This window comes from Alexandromys fortis, unplaced genomic scaffold (assembly GCF_014885135.2).
Source record: "Alexandromys fortis isolate MF-2015 unplaced genomic scaffold, M_Fortis_MF-2015_v1.1 scaffold_138, whole genome shotgun sequence".
NCBI classification, from domain to species: domain Eukaryota; kingdom Metazoa; phylum Chordata; class Mammalia; order Rodentia; family Cricetidae; genus Alexandromys; species Alexandromys fortis.
Genome location: NW_026068034.1, coordinates 930,035 through 951,766, shown reverse-complemented (window position 1 = coordinate 951,766; position 21,732 = coordinate 930,035). Strand labels below are relative to the sequence as shown.

The following is a 21,732-nucleotide window of genomic DNA, read 5'->3' as shown; positions in this document are numbered from 1 at the left end:
TGATGGAGGAAGGTCACTGAACAATAAAGAAACTGCTTGGCTGGCCCTGATAGGTTAAAGCATAGGTGGGAGGAGTAAACAGAATAGGATGCTGGGCGGAAGAGGAAGTGAGGTCAGACTCTGCTCTGCTCCCTGACAGACCCAACAGTTCTGCTCTCTGAGACGCCATGCTCCGCTCTCCCGATAGCTCTGCTCTCTGAGGCACATGCGATGAAGCTCCGACCCAAGATGGACATAGGTTAGAATCTTCCCAGTAAGCGCACCTTTGGGTGCTTACACGAATTATTAGAAATGGGCTAGTCCAGGTGCGAGAGTTAGCCTAGAAGAGGCTAGATAGAAATGGGTCAAGCAGTGTTTAAATGAATACAGTTTGTGTTGTTATTTCGGGCATGAGCTAGCAGGTGGCCGGGGTGCTGGGGACGCAGCCCCGCCGCTCTTATTTCAACAGAAGGGCAGGTGTGAGACCCCATATCCTGTCCCAGTACCCACTGCTCTTTCCTGAGGACAATGCTGATACAATGTGCCTTGCTCTATCACTGCTGGCTCTACCCTTACCCCACAAGACTGGCCATGTTCTCAGATGTGTCCCATTGTCTCACCAAAGGAGGTGAGAGGCTCTGAGGGCATCTACAACAGACATTTATTTGTGTCTGCTAACTTAGAATCCTTGACCACCCAGCCTGGGAGGAAAGGTTATTTAGTAGTGAGGAAAGCAGAAGGTAGGAAACTGGGATCTGGAAAAGGTAGAAGGTGCAAAGGAGACAGGCTCTTCCAGCCTGAGGCCCCCTTCCAGGATCCTATAGGCCTCGGGCTCTCCCAGTGCTTCCTGACCACACTCCGCAGGGCATGCCTCCCTTTCCAAGAAGCAGGGCTCTGTGCCTCCCCCTTAGGGGACATGGCCTACTATAACCATCTACTAAAACACAAGCAGAAGGCTAGGGATGAATCCTTGGGTTTGGCTCCCAGTAACACAGCAAACAAGCTGAATGAATGAATGAATGAATGAATGAATGAATGAATGAATATGATAGAGCAATAATTTCCAAAGAACCACAGACCTAACCCCACTTCTAGACTTGCCCTAGTCAGCCCAAACAGGGCAAACTGGGAAAGATGAGCTGGTAAGGGCAGAACCATGTGGACTCATTCCTCCCCAGGGCCAAGACTCACAGCAGCTCTGAAGCACGAAGAGGCCAGACCCTTCACAGTTCAGGAACTCGCCAGTTGCTATAAGAAAGTAATGTGAAGACGTCAGTGGGAAAAGGAAATTAAACTCACAAGAACAAGACATCCTCTTCTCAGCATGGAGCCTCTGGATAGATCTCAGGACCATTTCTCATCTGCACATCTTGTGGCTTGAGCTGAAGCATTCTATGGGTGCACAGGGGTTCACTTCCCCTACCATGAGCTTAGCCCTCCCTGGCAAGAACTGTGCCCACTATCTGACTAGGGGAGCTCTAAGAATGGGGGAAGCCACAGCCCCATCTTACCAACCTGCCTCGATGTCCTTGTACAACTGGTCAATGAAGGTGTCCAGCTGTTCCCGGTCCTGTGGCTTCAGCTCCAGAGCATCACAGGCATGTACCCACTGGCTGAGGGAGCTGCAAGCCCCAGCAGCCCACGGTTGGAAACAGCCCAGCTCACAAGGCTCTCTCCATGTCCAAGCATGGTAAGCCCAGGCAGAAGAGTCTCCCACCTTACCCTGTTCTTTTTCTAAAGGACCTTATCTTCCCAAAAGAGCAGCAAGTTCCCGTCTTATTCCTCCCGTCCAGGTCACCCAATCCCACCCATCTTGAAAGAATCTTCCTACATTAATCTGAACCCTAAGGGACTACTTAATAGGTCTAGAACATTCTCTCCTGACCTGGTTCCAATCCCTTGACCATTGGTCCCAACAAGGGCAAAGAGAGACCGGAATCCATCTGGCGTGAACCACTGTAGGGAGAGAGAGGTAAGCCTTGGGCTGCTCTTCCTAATCCAGCTCTACAGTGGAGGCTTCTGAGAGCTGGCCTCACTTCGGCTCCAGGCCTGGAGCACCGGAAAGAGAGACTTCAGGTCCCACCCTGCCACACTCACCTGGCTGAGGGTCTCCTCATAAAGGGCCTCTGTGAAAAGGCTACGCAGAAGTTCCAGCTGGCCCTGGTTTAGGGGAAACAGAGGGACACTTGCAGCCCAGGAAACTTCCCCTTAGTACGAGGTAGTAAGTTGAGAAAAAAAAATCAAATGAAAGAGAGGAAAAGGAGTCATATATGTGGCCTGAGCTTCCCCTGGGGACAGAGGCAGTACCTATTTCCAACTGTCTGAGGGATCCAAATATGGGTGTGAGCCCTAAACTTCTTCCTGTTTCTAGTACTTATTCCAGCAAGGCTGAGGCGACACCATCTTCATCCTCCCTTGGAGCTTCCCTGAGACTTGCTTGGCCTCTGACAAGCTTGACTTTCTCCTTCTTTATTCTTTTTATTGTTGTTTGTTTGAGAAAGGGTTTCTCTGTATAACAGCCCTGGCTGTCCTGGAACTCGCTCTGTCGACCAGGCTGGCTTTGAACTCCCAAAATCTACCTGCCTCTGCACTGAGTGCTGGGATTAAGGATGCGTCACTGCCATCGGTTCTTACTTTTTCTAGATCTAGTAAGCAACACCCTGAGCTATTCTTTCGCACAGCTGCACTCCCACCCTCTGTCTGCCTCCCTTGGACAGTCTCTACCTTCTGGCAGCTCCCAAGGAAGGTTGAGTCCTTAGTGTCTTATTCTCACCACATGAATTTCACAACTCTCCCTGACCTGTGGACCCCAGCCCTCCACTCTCCAGGAAACCTGCCTGCCACTGCTGCCTTCCTCACGACTCTTGCCTTCCACATGCCGTAACAAGTACTCTTGGGTAGGACACGCAACCCCTCTTCCCTACTTCCAATGTTAGGTCTATATTTAGGTCACAAAGGTAAATGGGGCTAGGAATGCGCATTCTTTGGGGAGAGTTTTAGAACCAGGCTTTAACTCCTTCTGTAGCTGAAAAGAGACCAAATGTGGAGTTAGTCCCCTAAAGGTAGCCCAGACACCACAGGCTACTTGAAGGGTAGGGGAAAGAGGCCATGGGAGAAAACCAACCTTGAATTTGTCCCCTAGGAGTTTGTGGACAATTTCCTCCTCCTCATTGGCTGTTTTGCTGCAGAACTGGGAAAAAAGCCTGACCCAGTGGTCCTTGTCCTTGGCCTGCAGGACAAAGACACATGAGGCCATGTGCCCATGTGGAACAGAGGGCTTATGTTTCTCAAGTCCCTTCCATTAGGGAATCACCATCCAAGAGCTTCTGCCCAGGTCTCCCTCCCACTCTGCCCACACAGAAGGGCTTGCCAGCTCCAAACACTGAAAATAGAAGGCCACTGAGGAAGAACAATACAGACAGAGGGGTCAGCATGAAATCTCTCACTTCATGTAAGAGATGCTGTCCTGGAACACTGGTGCCTGTCAGTCAAATTCAGGAACTGCTGCTACATAAGACAGACATCTCATAGAAAAATTAAAACAGGCAAAACCAGAGCCACGGCCCATGCCTGTTTCTGGTGAACAAGCACTGGAGGATATACATAGCAAGCAGCTATCTTTCAAGAAAACCCAGGAGCAAGGGCATCCAAACAAGGTCAGATAACTGAGCCCCAGGGTTGACTAGGGGTCAGTTTCTCTGGCTCACCTGTTTCACTGTGGCCACCATCCGAGCCATCAGCATTATACTTGCGGTCTCTGGAGGATAGTGAACACTCCTGGGAAAAGAGAAAGTGTAGCCTAGAAATTCCCTCCCTAGGGGCAGCCCATTCTGATAGCCACAGAGACACTTCCTGCCCATCCATCGGTTATGAAAGACGGTACTTAGGCAAATTTGTATCCTTAGGGTATCTCTCTGTGGGTCTGAAAAGGGCTGAAGACTAGGGCTGGCTGCTCAGATTAAAGGCAGGGTGCCAAAAACTGTGACTTCTGTTTAAGCCTAACAGTGGAGAAAACATCTTGGGGATGGAACTCCCAACAGCTGTGGAGCCCAGGCAGGAATGGAGGCAAGGGTAAAGACAAGAAGAGACCTACCTCCATGCCTCCTGCAGCCTATTGAGGGGGTGCCGGGGGTCGTCCTGGGATGGGCCTGGGCACAGGATACGGTGGTATTGCTCCGCAGCTGCCAGCCGACACTCTGCACTGCAGTACATCACCTGAGGTAGGGTGGACGTTAGCCCCCAGGACCTGGGTACTCACCTCGTTCAAACGCATTCTTTCTCTAACAGCCCCAGAACGAGAGCTTAGAGAGGGTAATACAGATGTTCTAGGGGCATGTACCTAACCTAACCTTGTTATACTACAGGAAAGGAAGAGCTTTTCAGCTTCTGGCAGACTACCAAGAAAAAGGCATGTCCCGCCACACCTGCTTTCTGCATGATGGACACTGACCACAAGGAAGCTGAACAATTACTGGGCCCTTTCACTGTCACACACTAGACTGTGGTCCTTGAGGAACGGATCAAGTAGGTTCAAACTTTGTCTTGCCAGTGACGACAAAGTCTTAACTAAAGTCTCCTTGGCCTTTTCCCTCCCCAGTGCATTCCCCAGGGGTGCTCACCTGGCAGTGGGGGCAGTTCTGGTGGAGGTCCTTGCGCACACTGCACAGCTCTGGGTGTGGGAGAACCTGGCCTGGTTTCCCAGTCAGCCTCTGGGCATTCTCCTCTGCCTTCTCCAGTGCCCGAAGACAGTGGTCACAGGCTGCAAGGAAGCCAGACACAGTGAGTGCCCTCTTTCAAGAACCCTCTAGTTCCTCCTGATCTCCACTGTCTTTCCATCAGACTCAGTCATGGGGATCCCTGCCTCAGACTGGTGCTCCTTCCAGTTTGTCTCTAGCTTAAGAAAAATATGGAAAGGCCTGTGGCTGGCAAAGCTAAGGATCCCACTTGCTCTGGCCCCTAACTCAGTCTTCACTGAGCATGGGTTATGCATGGCCTTTTAGTAGGGACGTCTGATTTGGTACAGAGCCCTTCAACATGATATCCAGATACTTACATTATGAGCGCAGACTCTAAGTTTTGTCTAAGAGAGCATCGTCCCCAAGAACCATTTTGGAGGGACCCCCCCATTACAGGTACACAGTCCCAAACACAGAGGTAAGCAGTGATGTGGTTCTCAGGTCCTGTTCTCTAGGGAAAGACAGCATTTCCTCCCAGCACCCAGAGGGTTAGCCTGAAGATGTGTGAGGCTCTCTTCCATGCACAAAATGGCTGGGCCCGGCCGCCACCTGAAGCAGGCAAGATGTATTCACCTCGATACCGATAAAGTGCATTCCAGAGAAACTGTGAAGCCACCAGGGGCCTTTCAATGAAGATGGTCTCTCCCTTCCGGATCAGCCGAGTGGCGAACAGCCCCTTTCCCTAAAAGGGCAGAGAACAGACAGGGTAAGAAATAGCTCCAAACCCGCCATAGAGCCACATGCCTATAATCCTAGCACATGGAAACAGGGGGAACAGTAGTTCAAGGCTAGCCTGGGCTACATAAGACCTTTTAAAAAACAAAAAAATAGGCTTGAAAGATCAGTAAGTAGTTAAGTGTACTTGTTCTATAATCATGAGGACCAGCGTGTGGATCCCAGTACCCACATAAGTAATCCAGGTGTCTCTACAAATGCCTGTAACCCCAGTTCGAAAGAAGGCAGAGACAGGAAGATCACTGGGGCCTGCGGGGTATGAGCCAAGCAGAAATGAGCCTGAGACTTAGGAAGAGACCTTGCCTCAGAATAGGTGGAACACAATGCAAGAAGACACACAATGCTCTCTTCTGGCCTCTGTGCACACACAGGCTTGCACACCTGCACACAAATGTATACACACACAAAAGTAAAAACAGGCTGAAAAGTTGGCTCAACAGTTTAGAACACTGGCTGCTCTTCCACAAGACTCAAGTTTAGCTTCCAGCACTCACATCAAGCAGCTTACACTGAAGGCCTCCACTGACACTAAGCACTTGTAAGATACACTTAGGCAAATACACACATAAAAATAACTTTTAACAAAGACACAGTTCCAAGAGCTCTCAGGAGGCTGAACAGCTGCACCTCTGGTGAGAGAGGTCATCAGCCTCCTTAAATGCCTACTCTAGAAGCTGACTAACCTACTGTCGGCTGCACCTCTCTCCGTCCACAGGACTGAAGTACCTGGTCAAGGAGGGAGCCAGCTCAGCAGCCACCTGGATACCTGGAGATAGACATTTCAGAAAAGCTGGGGCAAGGCCAAGATTCCTAGTAGGCTGGGGCCTCCTGTACCAGCAGTGGCTATCAGGATGGCACCGTCCTCAATTCCCCTAGAAACCCTGCTGCTCAGGGTTACAGAGAAATCCTAGAACCCAGCAGAAAGCAGCCCAGTCCCGGGGAGAACTGATCTCTTCTTTGGTCAGGGCTAAGGGATGCACAAAGCACTAAATTAGTCCTCGAGCCAGCTCCCAATACCCCCTGGGACCCTCCCAGTGAATGCTTTCCATTGGAGAAGTGGATAATCCAGTAATTCTGCCAGGTAGTTCCTGAGGAGTGGCAATACAGTGCACATGAGCACCCTCATGAACTCTACCTTGTCACTAGCCAGGGTTTAAACAGCAAATCTCAGGCCCTGCCCAGACCCGTAAATCAGAATCTGCATCTTTTATGTTAGTGTGTGTGTCTATGTGTGATGCACGTGCGTGAGTGCAGATGCTGTGTGGTAGTCAGATGACAACCTTCAGCAGTCATGGGGTTCGGTTCTCTCCTGTCACTATGGGAACAAGGGAATGAACTCAAGTTCTCAGGCTTGCATGACAAGCACTTTTTCCATCTGAGCGATCTCATAGGCCAAAAATTTACATCTTAATAGGATTATGGAAATTTCTATGTATGCTAAAGGTTAAGAAGTCAGACAATAGTGGTGTATGCCTTTAATCCTAGCATTAGGGAGGCAGAGGCAGGCAGATTTCTTTCTGAGTTTAAAACCTAGAGTCTACATAGTGCATTCCAGGACAGCCAGGACTACAGAGAAACCCTGTTTTGAAAATAAAAAAGCCTAACCTGGCACACCTTACACATCAGGGCAAAGAGAGAGGAGACAGCCCTTAAACTATTCTCTAACACACACACACACACACACACACACACGGAGGGAGGGACAAACGGACGGACGGACAGACGTTACAGGTATGAGCTACCACCTCTGGTTCCACTGCTATCTTCTGAGCAAGCTTAAAACTCACGAGAACTTGGAGCCTAGGCAGTTAATGGTTCTGCTGACACTGCTTCAGCAAGTGATGGTGCTCCTGCCAACAGAGCTGCCATCACAAAGGGGCAGAGAAAATGCCCTGTCACTGTGCTCGCCACAGCAGCTTCCTGTTTCCCTTCAGCACTGGCACTGGATACAGATGGGCCTTTGCCACCCTCAGAGCAAATCTCAACCTATGCATAACCCAGATAGCTTCTCTTTCTTTTAAGCTAACCCTGAACATGTGCTAGTTCTTCTAAAGGTAGGGATAACAGGTATGTGCCACTACCCTGCTCCAGAAGCTAGTTATAGGACAGAGAAGGAGAAATAAGGTGACAGCGAAGCCCACAACCCCCCTTGACTTCCTTCTTGGAAGCCTTGTCTCTACACTTTGTTGCCCCTGGGATCAACCAAGCAAAATGAAAACTCTGCCTTCCTGGAATGGAAAGCAACAAGAACAGAGAGACCCATGTGACCTCTGACAATTTCAAATCTTGAAACTGGGTAACTAACCAGACATAGTGGTGCAAGACTTTAATCCTGGTACCAAAGGTTAAGAAGCCTAATGGCACACTTCGAACATCAGGATGAAAAGTGAGGGAAACAACCCTTGAACTATTCTTTCTCTCCCCTCCCCCCCAACCACAGGCTGTCTTCAAACTCGTTTTATCCTCTGGAATGCAGAAGCAGGCATATCTCTGATGCAGAAGGAGAGGCCACACTGATCTACAGAATGACTTCCAGGACAGCCAAGCTTCACAGGGAAATGCTGTCTGGGGGAGGAAAAAAAGGATACCTATACCTCTCCCTCTCCCTTAGGTCCTGGATGACCAAACAGAAAATATTTAGTCACTAAAGCAAAGGAAAGCCAGAGGAATGGTGGTTGGTGTCTGTAACCCCAACATTTAGGAGGAAGGAGAATTAGGAGTGCAAGGTCACTCAAAAAACAACAGGGCTGCAGAGATGGTTCTGCGGTTAGGAGCAGATTGCTCTTCCAGAGGAAGTGGGTTCTTTCCCAGTACCCACATGGCAGCTCACAACTGTCTGTAACTCCAGTTCCAGGGAATCTTACCCCTTCACACCAATGCACATAAAATAAATTTAAAATAAACAAAACAAAACAAACAAAAACAAGCAAAGAGAATGAATCAAGAGTTGTTCCTTTCTGTCACTCAGTCCTCAAACATACAAAAGTATTTCAAGAAAAACAGCTCCAATGCAGATCAGGAAGCACGCAAGGTTGGGCACTGGAGCTCACACCTGGCTGGTGTCTCAGAATCTGGGAGGCTGATGCATGAGGACTACCTTAAATTAAAGGCTAACCCGATCTATGTAATGTGGTTCTCTGCCTTATGTGTGGCGACCCCAACCATAACCTTATTTTCGTTGCTACTCCATAACTGTAATTTTGTTACTGTTATGAATTGTAATTGAGCATCTGTCTTCTGATGGTCTTAGGCAACTCCTGTGAAACACAGTGTAACTCACAGGTTGAGAGAACCACTGACAAAATACACAGTAAGACCACATCAGAAGGAAGAAGAGGACAAGAGAAGGGAGGAGAAGAGGGAAGGAATACAAACTTTAAGAGATGATTATACATAATTTAAGTTATAAGAGCTAGCCAGATATGTGCCTAAACTAGGTCAAGCATTCAAACTGATAATAAATCTCTGTGTCACCACACTGATGAATATCTTGAATAGCACCATAGAACCTTTATCCAGCGATGGATGGAGATAGAGACAGGGACCCACATTGGAGCACCGGACTGAGCTCCCAAGGTCCAGATGAAGAGCAGAAAGAGGGAGAAGATGAGCTAGGAAGTCAGGGCCGCGAGGGGTTCATTCACCCACTGAGACGGTGGGACTGATCTAATGGGAGCTCACCAAGGCCAGCTGGACTGGGACTAAACGAGCATGTGATCAAAGCGCACTCTCTGAATGTGGCTGACAATGAGGGCTGACTGAGAAGCCAATGATAATGGCACTGGGATTTGATTTTACTGCATGCACTGGCTTTTTGGGATCCTAATCTGTTTGGATGTACACCTTCCTAGACCTGGATGGGGGGGGGCTTGGACTTCCCACAGGGCAGGGTACCCTGCCTTCTCTTAGGACTGGAGGCGGGGGAGAGGGGAAGTGGGAGGAAAATGGGAGGAGGTGGAAATTTTGAATGGTATTATCTAGAAAAGCAATAAAAAAAGAAATGACAGAAAAAAAAAGAGATGATTATACAAAACTCTTAGACCATACAGTATATGTAAGTCTTATTTATTATGGCAGCCAGGTGGCTCAGTGGGTGAAAGTGTTTGCTGCATCAAACTTGATGACCGAGTTCCATCTCCAGAGCTCACAGTGGAAACAGATACTGAACGTTGTCTTCTGACCTCTACAGGATGTGGCACGCACGCATCCATGTCCAGATACACACACATACCATCCACACAAACAATAATAAAACACTTTAAAGAGCATGAGATTCCATTAAAAATATATAATCTTCCATAAGTGATTTTTTATTGAAAAATACAGTAATCAAGGTAATTCAAAAGCAAGGAAGCCCAAAATAGCGAGCCATGCTGGAACCTAGCTAGTGTACACATTCCAACTGGCACCTATTGGACCTCAAGTTAGGTTTCTGTCCCCACTGATTTGTCTCTGGCATAACAATTCATAGATTATTCCTCCTAATTTCCACAGAAGCAGTACAAAGTGGCTAAAACTAGCTTGTACTTGTCCCCTCCCGTCATGCTTCAGGAGATAGTTCTCTAAAACTTTCTACCCAAAGGCAGGCGTAAGTGTGGTAAGCTGAGGAAGACGGCACAAAGGGAGAAGACTACTATACATCAGTCACAACAGGTGGTATACATCAGTCACAACAGATGGTATACATCAGTCACAACAGGTGGCACAGCTGCCAGACGCCCACGATAAGCTGAGTCCACACGGGAAGGCAATTCTCCCCAGCAGGAGGTTAGGGCTAAGCAGAGGAACACGACCAGTTGGAGTTCCTGTTTGTTTTTGAGGCAGGATTTTCCTCTGTACCCCAGGCTGACCTAGAACTCACAACAGTCCTCCTGCCTCAGTCTCCTGAGTGCTGGAGAACAGACCAGGGCTAATCACCAGCTGGGGTCCCGAGAGAAGGGGGGGACAGAACTAGCAAGGAGATTGGCGGAAGTAAAAAATGAGCAGGAAGTGAAGAACGGAGAAGGCCAGGATAGGGGAGGGGTAGTAGAGATGAACGGTGATTATTACGGGATCTGAGACACCTCAAACTGTGGGTCCCCAGAAGCACCAGAAGCTCTGGGTGGAAATGGGAACAGCTAAGGACACAAAGGATATAGGAGCTGACTTTGCACCCAAGGAGAGGAGTGCTCCCAATGCCTACAGAACAAAAAGACTAAGAGTTTGGGATGGGAACCTGTACCATCTGGAGATGCTGACAGCAGATGACTCCAGAGCTAACATCCTGAGCCAAGGACCAAGGATATGCACATCATTATTACTATATTATTACTAATTCAACTCGACGTTTACCCTTAGGAATGCAAACGATAAACCATTTGCATATGTCAACTGGCAGAGTCATAGAGGAAAAAAAGAGTGCTGGAAATAACTAAGTCTTTCTGCACTGAAACCCAGCAGTGAGACCTTTGCTCCCAGGGGTGATGAATAAGCTCTGACATAAAGGAGCCATAGTAAGGATTTGGCTGAGTGAAGTGTGGCTCTCCCCTGAAACACATCAGTCAACTCTAACCAAGGATACGGAAGATGTACTGAAAGAAAACAGGGGAGGGGGTGTTTCTGGCACTACCAGGCAGTAACCCAGCCCGCGGGAGGTGAGAGCACCGAAGACAGTTCAAGGCCACCCTGGAATACAGGAAGCTCTCTTTTCAAACTAAAGAGGTAGCTTTTAAAGATGTAACTTTAAGCTGGGCGGTGGTGGCGCACATCTTTAATCCCAGCACTCGGGAGGCAGAGGCAGGTGGATCTCTGTGAGTTCGAGGCCAGCCTGGTCTACAAGAGCTAGTTCCAGGATAGGAACTAAAAGCTAAGGAGAAACCCTGTCCCGAAAATAAAAAATAAAAAAAATTTAAAAAAAAGATGTAACTTTAATAGACTTACATGTGCACAAGTACAATACCAAGTGATTTTTATCTTTACTTATGTGCATTTTCTATTCTACAAGGAACTAATAAAACACGATAATAGAGCCGGGCATAGTGGTACCCGCCTTTAATCCCAGTACTGGAGAGGCAAAAGTCAGCCTGATCTACATACACAGTGAGTTCGAGGCCAGCCAGAGCTACACAGTGAGACCCTGTCACGAAATCATATCATTTTCTTATTTAAAACCCTTCAGATAAGCACTCGGTGTGTGGGTTCTGGTCCAAGCTCCCTAACTCTCCAAGCCTCCACCCATGCCTCATTGGTGGTGCTGGGGTGCCAGGGTGATTTATACCTCAGTTCCCTTGGCTAAGCACTCCCCACCCACTGCCTTCTGATCAGCAAGCTATGCCCCACACCTAGCCAAGAGCTCCCCAACCTGGTCCAGGAGATTGTCCCATCCCCAGGACCTCCCAGAGCCTCAACTCCACCCAGGACATCGCAGCCCAGCCACGAGCCAGTGGGCCGTGTTCCGCCGTGAGGGGTGCGCACGCAGGCTCCAGGGTGAGCTTCCCCCGCGCGAAATCGCCACGAGCCTGGGAGCGAGGGCAGACCCTGCGCCCCGGGCCCAAGCAGGGGCCAGGCCGGCGCCGAGCAGGCCGAACTCCAGGCTGTGGGCACGGGTCCCCGGGGCGGGATCCCGTCCGGCCTCACCTTGGTGCTGCTCACAAAACGGACTTCCACAGCGCCCTGGGCGCCACCCGCCACGCCCACGCAGAAGGAGAACACGTCGCACATGGAGGCAGCCATCTTGGGCATGCCTCCGCCTTCTGACCCTTGTCCCCGTCCCGGGAGGCCCCGCCCATCGAGCCGCCGAGCTCCCACTCTCTTTCCGCACCCCGCCCCAGGACGTGCTGAGCCACGCTGCCGGTTTTGGTCTGCAGCGAAGCAAGGTTTTGGATGTCTTGGTCGTTTGACCGGGTGGACCGAGCCTGCCTGTGTGCTTGCTCTTCTGGTAGACTGTGTTTCAGACTCGGTGGCCAGTGTCGGAGTCCACTAATGACGGCTGACGAAGTAGCCCAGAGGGAGCCCCCTAGTCTATCCCTAGCGCCACAAAAACCCAGTCTGTGTTCATAAGTGTCCATTGTTGCTTCTTTTCGTGCTGTCTGAATTTTGAGACAGGGTCTCACCATGTACCCCAGGCTGGCCATGAGCTTGCAGACATCCTCCCGCTTCAGAAACCCTTCACTGTCCTCCCAACAATGAACAAAGTCTTTTTTAGACTGCGAGGTGTGTTACAGCAGAAGACTTACTTACTCAGTTTCTCTTTGACCCTCATCCTGAAAGGAAGAAGCAGTTTAGTTGCTGGGGCTCACTCACAGTTTAAAAACTCCCCTTCCTCGGTTGGCAACATTTCTGCTCTACAGTTGTTAGGGCGCTTGCCTTGCATGCAGGTAGAGAGTTTGAGCCCCACCACTGCTTAAACCCAACACGAAGGCTACGCCTAATGCCTGTTCACTGAGACCAGAATTTCAAGGTCATCCTCAACTACGTAGTGAACACAACGCCAGCCTGGAGTACGTGAAACCCTGTCTGAAAAAAGAAAACTTAGGGGCTGCAGAGATGATTGGCAGTTAGCACTTGTTGCTCTAGCAGAGGACCCAGGTTTGGTTCCCAACACTGGTTCACAACTATCTGTATGTAACTCCAGTTCCAGAGGGCTCTGATGCCATTTTTCTGCCTCCTTCGGCACCAGGAGGCCTCCTTAGGCACACATAGTGCACATATACACAAGCAGGCAAAACAATCATACACATAAACAAAAATTAAAAAGAAAAAAATTATTTCCTTTTTCTATAAACCCTCCTGCCGTTGTCAGACTATTTTAACCAGGTTGGACCAGTGCCTGAGCTGACAGGGACTTTCTTGACTGCAGAGTGGGGTTATGGAGCAGTAGTCAGGTGTGAGGAACCCTTAACTAGCTGCGGAAATGAATGCGCACAGGCATTGTCCTGAGACCGCAAGAGGGCTGCTCCTGTTCCTGCAGCTAGACCTGACCATACCTTATTTTCTTGTTTTGTCCCTCAGTTGACTATGTAGTCCTTGACAACGGAACTCTGTCTGCTCGGCTATGGTTTCATGGTGACACTTGAGGATTAGGTAACAACCTAGTAATTATTTCAAAAGTGATGTTCTTATTTTTTGTTTATTTTGAGACAAAGTCTCTATGTCTTCATGCTGGCCTGAAACTCACAGAGATCCACCTTCCTCTACCTCCCGAGTGCTGGGATTAAAGGCGTGTACCACCACCGCCTGGCTAATTTGGTTTCTTTACAGTTACTGTTTTAGTGTCTCTGTGTGGGTGTGTGTACTGGGGGAGACTGTTCTCTCCTTCCATTATGTAGGTTCCAGGGATCAAACTCAGATCTTCAGGTGTGGCAGCAAGAGTCTTTATTGTTGAGCCTTCTAGCAGCCCTTGTTTTTGACATGCTAGCATCTCACTATTTACTCTAGGCTGGCCTCGTAGCTCTGGTTGACTTCAAGTTCACCATCCTTCTGCCTGTGCCTCTCTAGTGCTAACACCTAGGTTTGCACCACCCTGCTCAGCTCCAAAGTATGCTTTCTCAGGTCACAAAGCTCTCATTCCCTCTAGCCTGCCATTTAATGCCTGCAAGTCCACTGTTTGCTTTTGGTTTGGGGGTTTTTTGTTTGTTTGTTTTTTTAATGGTTTTTCGAGACAAGATTTCTGTATGTACCAGCCCTGGCTGTCCAGGAACTCACTTTGTAGGCCAGACTGGCCTCGAACTCACAAAGATCTGTTTGCCTCTGCCTCCTGAGTGCTGAGATTAAAAGATGTGTGCCACCACCATCAAGCTTCTTTTTTTTATTTTTTGTTTGTTTGTTTTTGTTTTTTTATGACAAGGTTTCTCTATGTTGCCCTGGCTGTCCTGGAACTCACTTTGTAGCCCAGGTTAGCCTCGAGATCCACCTGCCTCTGCCTCCCGAATGCTGGGATTAAAAAGCATACACCACCACTTCTGGCTAAAGCCCACTGTCTTATGTGCTGGTTACTTTCAAAGCTCAGTTTCCACCACCCTCCTTCCTTTCTCTTTCCCCAGAAACTTGGGCCCTGAGAACAACCTAGTAAACGAAGATTAGACCTTCTTTCACCCCATCACCTCACCTCAGCCCAGGAGCTGTGGCTGGACAGTCTGCACTACAGAAGTCAGTTATTAACGTTGGAAGCTGACTTCATGAGAAAAGGCTCTCAGCAGGCTTCCTGGCAAGAAATCAAACAGGGTGAGAGAGGGTCATTCAGGGAGGAACGGCATTGTCAGTGCTGGGTGAAAAGAAGCTATGACAAAATGAAGTCAACATAAATTTAGGAGGAAAAGGTAGGCACTTCGGAAAAAAAGATGGTGGACAAAGTAGTGTGTTGCTCCAAAGGAAACCATTACAATAAACGTGAGCTCATACTGAAACTGGAATCAGACAAAACAAGAAAATGTTGGGTAAAACATTGAGGTTTTCATCTGCACTAAAGAGGCCGAGGCAGTAGAACTTCCACGAGTGTGAGGTCAGTCTGTGCAACATAATATAAATCTGTATAAAAAAAAAAGTTGTTGCCGGGCTGTGGTGGCGCACGCCTTTAATCCCAGCACCTTGGGAGGCAGAGGCAGGTGAATCTCTGTGAGTTTGAGGCCAGCCTGGTCTACAAGAGCTAGTGCCAGGACAGGTTCCAAAGCTACAGAGAAATCTTGTCTTGAAAAACCTTTAAAAAATTTTTAAAAATTTAAAAAAGGTGTCATCCCACATTCTAGCATGTGAGAAGTAGAGGCAGGAGGGCCAGGAATGCACAGCCATCCTCAGATACAGAGTGCTGTGGGACTATGGTCTTGTACCCTGTAAAGATTTGTCAGTTGTATTGGTTTAATAAAATGTTGATTGGTCAGTAGCCAGGCAGGAAGTATAGGTGGGGCAACCAGATCAGGAGAATTCTGGGAAGAGGAAAGGCTCATCTGTAGTCGTCACCCAGACACAGAGGTAGAAAGATGAGAATGCCTCAATGATAAAAGGTACCAAGCCACGTGGCTAAACAGACAAGTATTATGGGCTAATTTAAGATGTAAGAGTTAATAAGAAGCCTGAGCTAATCCAGTTTATAATTAATGTAGACCTCTGTGTGTTTCTTTGGGGATGAATGGGATGGGGCAGGACAGAAACCTCTGTCAACAACAGAGGGGGGTGGAGAAGATGAAGAGGAGCAGGGTTGAAATGTGGAAATTTTGTGCCAAGTGTACTAAGCAATATGCTTCCCTCCAGACTCCAGGAAGTCTTTCACACCCAGATGCTCATTCAAGGGCTCCCTTCTCCACAGCAAGGCCAGGAAAGAGTTGATGAGTCCATCTTCAGGGCAGAGCTGGGGCAGGTGCTTCCATTCCCTAGGTGAGAGGACCTGTAAACCTCACCAGTTCCACCCTGACCACTGGGCTTACACTCTGTAAGTGCATTACAGACCTCATCTCCCCCCGGAGAGATGTGTAAGTCCTCAATATACCTGCTATCCTAGCCAAGGACATAGATCATTCCAGCAGTCCACTCCCAGGGAGCTCCTGCTTGATTGTCCATTGCTTGATTGACATTTGGTGTCCTTGAACCTTAAGGAAACTCTTTGTTGAGATGTGGGATTGGGAGGTCCAATCGGTGTCCCCTGAAAACACCAGCACATGTAGCATGCCTCTGGCTCAGTCCTTAACTGCCAGCTCCTGACTCAGCATCTTCACTCCGGATGCTGCCATCTGAGCTGCTGGAGGGCTCTTCCATGGCAGAGGGGGAAGGTGATTTCAGCTTTTGCTGCTTCTGATACTTCACCCTGCGATTTTGGAACCAGATCCTCACCTGCAATTGGGGGCAGTGGAAAGGCATCAGAATTTGGCCAGCAGGTCCCTTTTACCCTCCACTCACTTCTAAAAGTGCCTAACTCTTGCTGTCTGGATAAAATTTGTTTTTTCCTGATGAACTAAGCATCTCCTCCAAAATGCCATTTCTGTCACCACCCATTCATCCCAGTGTGTACCTTTGTTCTTTTGAGATGATAGCTCATATCACCCAGGCTAGCATCAGACTCACTATGTAGCTCAGGATGATCGTGAACTCCTGGTCCCCCTGCTCCCCCCCCCCCCCCCAAGTGCTAGGATTGCAGGTGTATGCCACCATGCCTGTTTTATGTGGTGCTGGAAATTAAACCCAGTGCTTTGTGCCTTTGAGATGAGCATTCTGCCAGCTGAGCTATGCTCTAGCCCCCTGTGAGTACTTGTGAGTACACTGTACTGTGCTGTACTAGGTGACAGTGGCAAGTAAGAGAGGCCGGTCCCTGTGCTCTGGAGTTCACCATCTAGTAGAAGAAGCCCCAACAGAAATAAGTAATAATTAGAAGGTATAAGTGTTGGCACAAACAGAGGCTGGTTGGGTGATCTCTTTGAGGATAAGGGCCATCCCTGTAGGGACAGAGAGAAGCAGACTGGGTAGAACAGGGAGACAGCTGATAGAATGGCTCTCATTTGACCTCAAACTCAAGGTGAGGGCCAGAAAGGAGAGCATGGCTGCAAGGAAGAAAAGGCAGGGAAGCGAGAGTCAGAAGAGTCAGGACACCCAGGATCTTGTAGGCCACAAGGAGGGAAAGTCCCTTTTGAGGCTTGCAAATGGGATGTAGCATTGTCTTGAAGCGAACTGCACAGCTGACTCATCTGTGTGGGCTTGATGGAGGCAAAGGCAAGAAGACAGCCAGGAGGTCATAGCAGTACCAAGGGGGAGCTGGAATATGTCTGGATATAAAGCAGGGACAATGGGAAGTGAAGCAAATCCATTAGCAGGTCAGAGGTCGAGGGACAAGGCTTGCTGAGGGTTAGAAGTCGAGGAGGAAGAGCAATCTAGGATGACTTCGTTTTCAAGTCACTGGCTGGGTAGTCTGACCATGGATGAGGAAAGAGATTTAGGGAAGAAAAACAATTAAGAATTGAGGTTTTGTAGACAGGTGGTGGTGCACACCTTTAATCCCAGCATTCGGGAGGCAGAGGCAGGCGGATCTCTGTGAGTTCGAGACCAGCCTGGTCTATGAGAGCTAGTTCCAGGACAGGCTCCAAAACCACAGAGAAACCCTGTCTCAAAAAACCAAAAAAAAAAAAAAGAAAAAGAAAAAAGAAAGTGGTTAGGGGCTGAGGATGTAGTTTTGTGGTAGACTGTAGCAAGATTAATCAAAACCTAGAATCAGATTTGGGGGTTCAACCTAAAGTTCAGAAAGCAAACAGCTTGCCATTGGCTCTTACCTCTACCTCAGTCTGTAATAGTAATCTTGCCCCCAGGAATCTCAGAATGAGACTGTGTCTGAGAGCTGTGTCCTTCCGTCTTATATTCCTCTCTAGTGCTGGGATTAAAGGCGTGCACCATTACTGCCTGGTTTCTATGGCAAACTAGTGTGGCTACTGGGATTAAAAGTGTGTGTCACCACTTCCTGGTCTGTAAGACTGACCAGTAGGGCTGTTTTACTCTCTGATCTTCAAGCAATCTTTATTTATTAAAATATAAATGAAATATCACTACTATAGAGATCTTACATAAGATGAGGTTCAATTCCTAGCAGAGAAGGTTGGACCAGGAATATAAATTTGGGCCATCAGCTTAGAGATGGTATTTAAAACCATGCTATAGATGAGACTAGATAGCATGAAGTCTCACACAGAAGAGAAGCCTAGAGGGGACACAATGATGACTAGGCAGGTCAAGAGGGGATGTGTCTAAGCTGGGGGGTGTAGTTAACCATACAGAGGTCTGTGCAGCTCAGGAGTCAGCTGAGGGGAGAAGCATGCTGGCTGGCTTTGACAATTTGGATGTTTTGATGAAACAGGGAAAATCATCATGCTGGGATGAATTCAAGAGAAAACAGAGAGCCAGGATTTGGTCAGTTGGCAGAACATGGGTCTAACACACATAAATCTCTGGATTGGACACTAAGCACCATGGTAAACGTGTGTCACCTTAGTGCTTAGGATGTGAGGCAGGAGGATTAGAAGTTCAAGATTATCTTTGGCTAGCTAGTTCAAGACCAGCCTGAGATACATAAGAACTTGTTCAACACACGCACACACACACATGCACACACACACGCACACACACGGAAAAACAGAGTGAATGGAAGTGAGGACAGGATGAGTGAGCTTAGCAAACCCCTGAGGCGTCTGCCTACAAGTGGGATGGTGCAGTAATACAGTAACCGCAGAGTTTAGGGGCAAGGGAACAGTCACTACTTAAATATTGAGCCTCTTTAATACCTACTTGGTTTTGCTGACAGCCCCTTCTTTAGCATGGAAACAATCAGAAGGTACCAGAGGGGACTGGGGAAATGGCCCAGATGGCTCAAGTCTCAGGCTTGCTAAGAAAGCCTGAAGAACAGAGTTCAGATCTCTCAGCAACTCACCTGTAACTCCAGCCTCAGCAAGCAGAGGCAGGGTCCCCAGAGCAAGCAGGTCCAAAGAGACCGGCCATAAAATCCCAGCTCTGGGTTCGACTGAGAGATTCTGACCCAGCGAACAAAGTGAAAGAGCAACTGAGAATGAGTCCTGACATCAACCTTGGGCCTCCTCCACATGCACACACACTGGCACACGTGTGTGCCTGCACACACGCAGAAACATGCACACACATATGCAAAACACACACGAAAAATAAAAAGGAGCTAGTACTAGAGGAATGTGACTCCATGTTGGAATATTATGTGACATACGGAATGTGCCAACAATTAGGCCTGTCTCCCCAGCATCCTAGTCCAGAGAAAAAAAAAATGTCATGGCTTCCTCCCAACCCTTACTAAGAGCCTATCAGAAGATGGTGACGGTCCCCACACAGCCTGAGCCTCAGGTCCCTGTTCTCACCTGGTTTTCCGTCAAGTGCAGCCTAGCAGCCAGCTGGGCTCTCTTCTTCCCCACCAGGTTGTGCTGCTTCGCAAACACCTTCTCCAACTCTTCCAGCTGCTGAAGGTTAAACATCGTGCGGACCCTCTTTTGGTGTCTCTCTGTGTCCTGAAGGTCCACGGAAGGTGCCCAGTCCAGAGGGCTCCAGAGGCCTGGACAGTAAGGCAGCTCCGAGCCTAGAGAACAACCAACAGCAGAGGAAGTCAGCCAGCAGCCACATGTCTACCCCCTTGACCCCCCAACACACACACACACACACACACACACACACCCCGTGGAGGAGAGAAAAAACTTACAGGTTCCCAATCTCTCCCATCCTCTTGGCCAGGTAACATGGGGAAGTAGAAGACGCTATATAGAAATAACCCCAAAAGAGCTGGGCAGATGCCTCACTCAGTAAACCAGAATGGCACAAGACTGAGGACCTGTGTTCCGTTCCCCAGCACAGGGGAAAAATTGCAGGGTTGAGCTTATGGAGACCAGGAGGGCGCTTGGGGAGCTTTTTGCCCAGCCAGTGCAGCCAATTGGAGAACCTCAGATTAAATGAGAGGTCCTGTCTCAAAATTAAGATGGTAAAGGAATAGAGAAATAGATGGCTTGGCAATTACAAGCAATTGCTGCTCTTCCGGAGGCCTCAGGTGTGGTTCCCAGCGCCCATGCCCAATGGCTCACAACCACTTGTACTTCTAACTGGCTCCAGGGAATCTGAGGTTTTCTTCTGGCTACCTCAGGTGTGCATTCACATATACACATAAGTAAAAATAAAAACATCATTAAACAATAAGGTGGATAAGTGCCCCTTGACCGAAGAATGGATAAGGAAAATGTGGTACATTTACACAAAGGAGTACTATACAGCAAAAACAAAACAACAACAATAACAAAAAACAATGACATCTTGAAATTTGCGGGCAAATGGATAGATCTAGAAGTGGCTTTTATACATAAAGCAAAGAAAACCAGCCTACATATCACAATCCCAGAGAACCTAGACAACAATGAGGACCCTAAGAGAGACATACATGGATCTAAACTACACGGGACACAGAAAAAGACAAGATCTCCTGAGTAAATTGGGAGCATGGGGACCATAGGAGAGGGTAGAAGGGGAGGGGAGAGGAAGGAAAGAGCGTGGAGAAAAATATATAGCTCAATAAAAACAATTAAAAGCTAAAAAAAAAAAAAAGCTAAGGTGTAAAGGTATTGAGGACACCCGATAGTGACCTCCAACATCCACATCCATGTGCACTCACCTGCATGCATATGAACATACATAAACAATAACCCGGAGGTGTTAAAGAGCCAGCAGAATAGGAAAAAAATGTGTGAAAAGCTGTCTTCTGGACGTGACATGACATGGTTGTTACAGCTGTGAAATCACAGCAGTTGTGATTACAGGCATACACCGTTGCCCCTGGCTAACTCTAGGATCCCCTTTGATGCCATCTGCTACCAAGCTCCATCCCGGTACCTGTGAGGCTGAGGCCCTGCTGGCAGAAGAGGTGAGCCACATTGAATCCGGGTACGCAGGGCTTGGAGCAAAGCGGATGGACGCCCAAGCTCAGGTAGGCAGGCAGCCAAGTCGCTGCAGAGCACACCCAAGGCAGGACCGGGTACTGTGACACGGAGCAGAGGTTCAGACGTGTGCAGGTGGAGAGCGGCGGTGTGGTGACCACTCTCTTATGGGTCTCAGGTCTGGCCAGGATGGCTTCAACAGAAAAGGAGGACTCCAGTCGTCCCTGAGCTAGGCGGCGCGGGACCACTGGGGACACAGCCAAGGGACAGGGGTCCAAGTGCCCGGGCTGGACCTGAGCGCCTGAGAGAGCAAGCTGCTGAGGCTCTGGGCCGGACATGGTGAGACCCCTGAGAGGACCTACTCTGGAGAAGAGCGAGAGGATCTCCAGGGCTGTGCAAGGAGTTCAATAAGAAAGAGAGAGACCACCCTGCTAAAGGGACAGGAGACTGGTGAATCACCATCCCAGGGATCAGTTGTTTGCAAGGGCTCTTAAACTTAGCGGGTGGGAGGAGGCGGGGCGAAGGCCGGACTTAATCTTCCTAGAATGAGGCCAGGCCTCTAAAGCAATAGCTGCAGGTTGCATCCCAGCAGGGCAGGGGGTACGGGGTGGGAGGCGGAAAGGAAACTTCCTCTACCCTGGTGCTTTGGGGGAAGGACCATAAGAGAGTTGCCACCCCCCTGCCACTCTCTAGTGCACCCTCCTTCTCCCCCTCCTTCTTTTATTTTAGAAGGTCTTATTTGGGGGAAGGACCATAAGAGAGTTGCCACCCCTCTGCCGCTCTCTATGGCACCCTCCTTCTCCCTGCTTCTTCTTTTATTTTAGAAAGTCTTACTGTGTGACTCTAGCTATCCTAGAACAGGCTCTGTAGATCAGGCTGGCCTTGAAGTCACAGAGATC

The 21,732-nt window shown here is 48.8% G+C and overlaps 2 protein-coding genes across 2 annotated transcripts in view; both read right to left on the bottom strand.

Moving 5' to 3' along the window:
* The window catches only part of Smyd5 (SMYD family member 5), an 18,252-nt gene extending 6,047 nt beyond the window's left edge, over positions 1 to 12,205 (bottom strand). Inside the window, exons 1-10 of the mRNA XM_050164938.1 lie at positions 12,066 to 12,205; positions 5,289 to 5,397; positions 4,599 to 4,738; positions 4,073 to 4,194; positions 3,687 to 3,756; positions 3,104 to 3,208; positions 2,077 to 2,139; positions 1,865 to 1,935; positions 1,495 to 1,601; positions 1,171 to 1,227 (exon numbers count right to left, since the gene is read on the bottom strand). Coding sequence (XP_050020895.1) covers positions 1,171 to 1,227; positions 1,495 to 1,601; positions 1,865 to 1,935; positions 2,077 to 2,139; positions 3,104 to 3,208; positions 3,687 to 3,756; positions 4,073 to 4,194; positions 4,599 to 4,738; positions 5,289 to 5,397; positions 12,066 to 12,170 — 949 coding nt within the window. The 5' untranslated portion in view covers positions 12,171 to 12,205. The remainder of the gene's footprint in view (positions 1 to 1,170; positions 1,228 to 1,494; positions 1,602 to 1,864; positions 1,936 to 2,076; positions 2,140 to 3,103; positions 3,209 to 3,686; positions 3,757 to 4,072; positions 4,195 to 4,598; positions 4,739 to 5,288; positions 5,398 to 12,065) is intronic.
* Positions 12,206 to 16,103: 3,898 nt separating this feature from the next.
* Positions 16,104 to 21,171, bottom strand: Noto (notochord homeobox). Its single transcript, XM_050164849.1, has 3 exons — positions 20,790 to 21,171; positions 19,280 to 19,494; positions 16,104 to 16,250 (listed from the first exon to the last, which is right to left on the bottom strand). Exons 1-3 carry the CDS (start codon positions 21,169 to 21,171, stop codon positions 16,104 to 16,106), a joined length of 744 nt encoding a protein of 247 aa, XP_050020806.1.
* Positions 21,172 to 21,732: the final 561 nt, after the last annotated feature.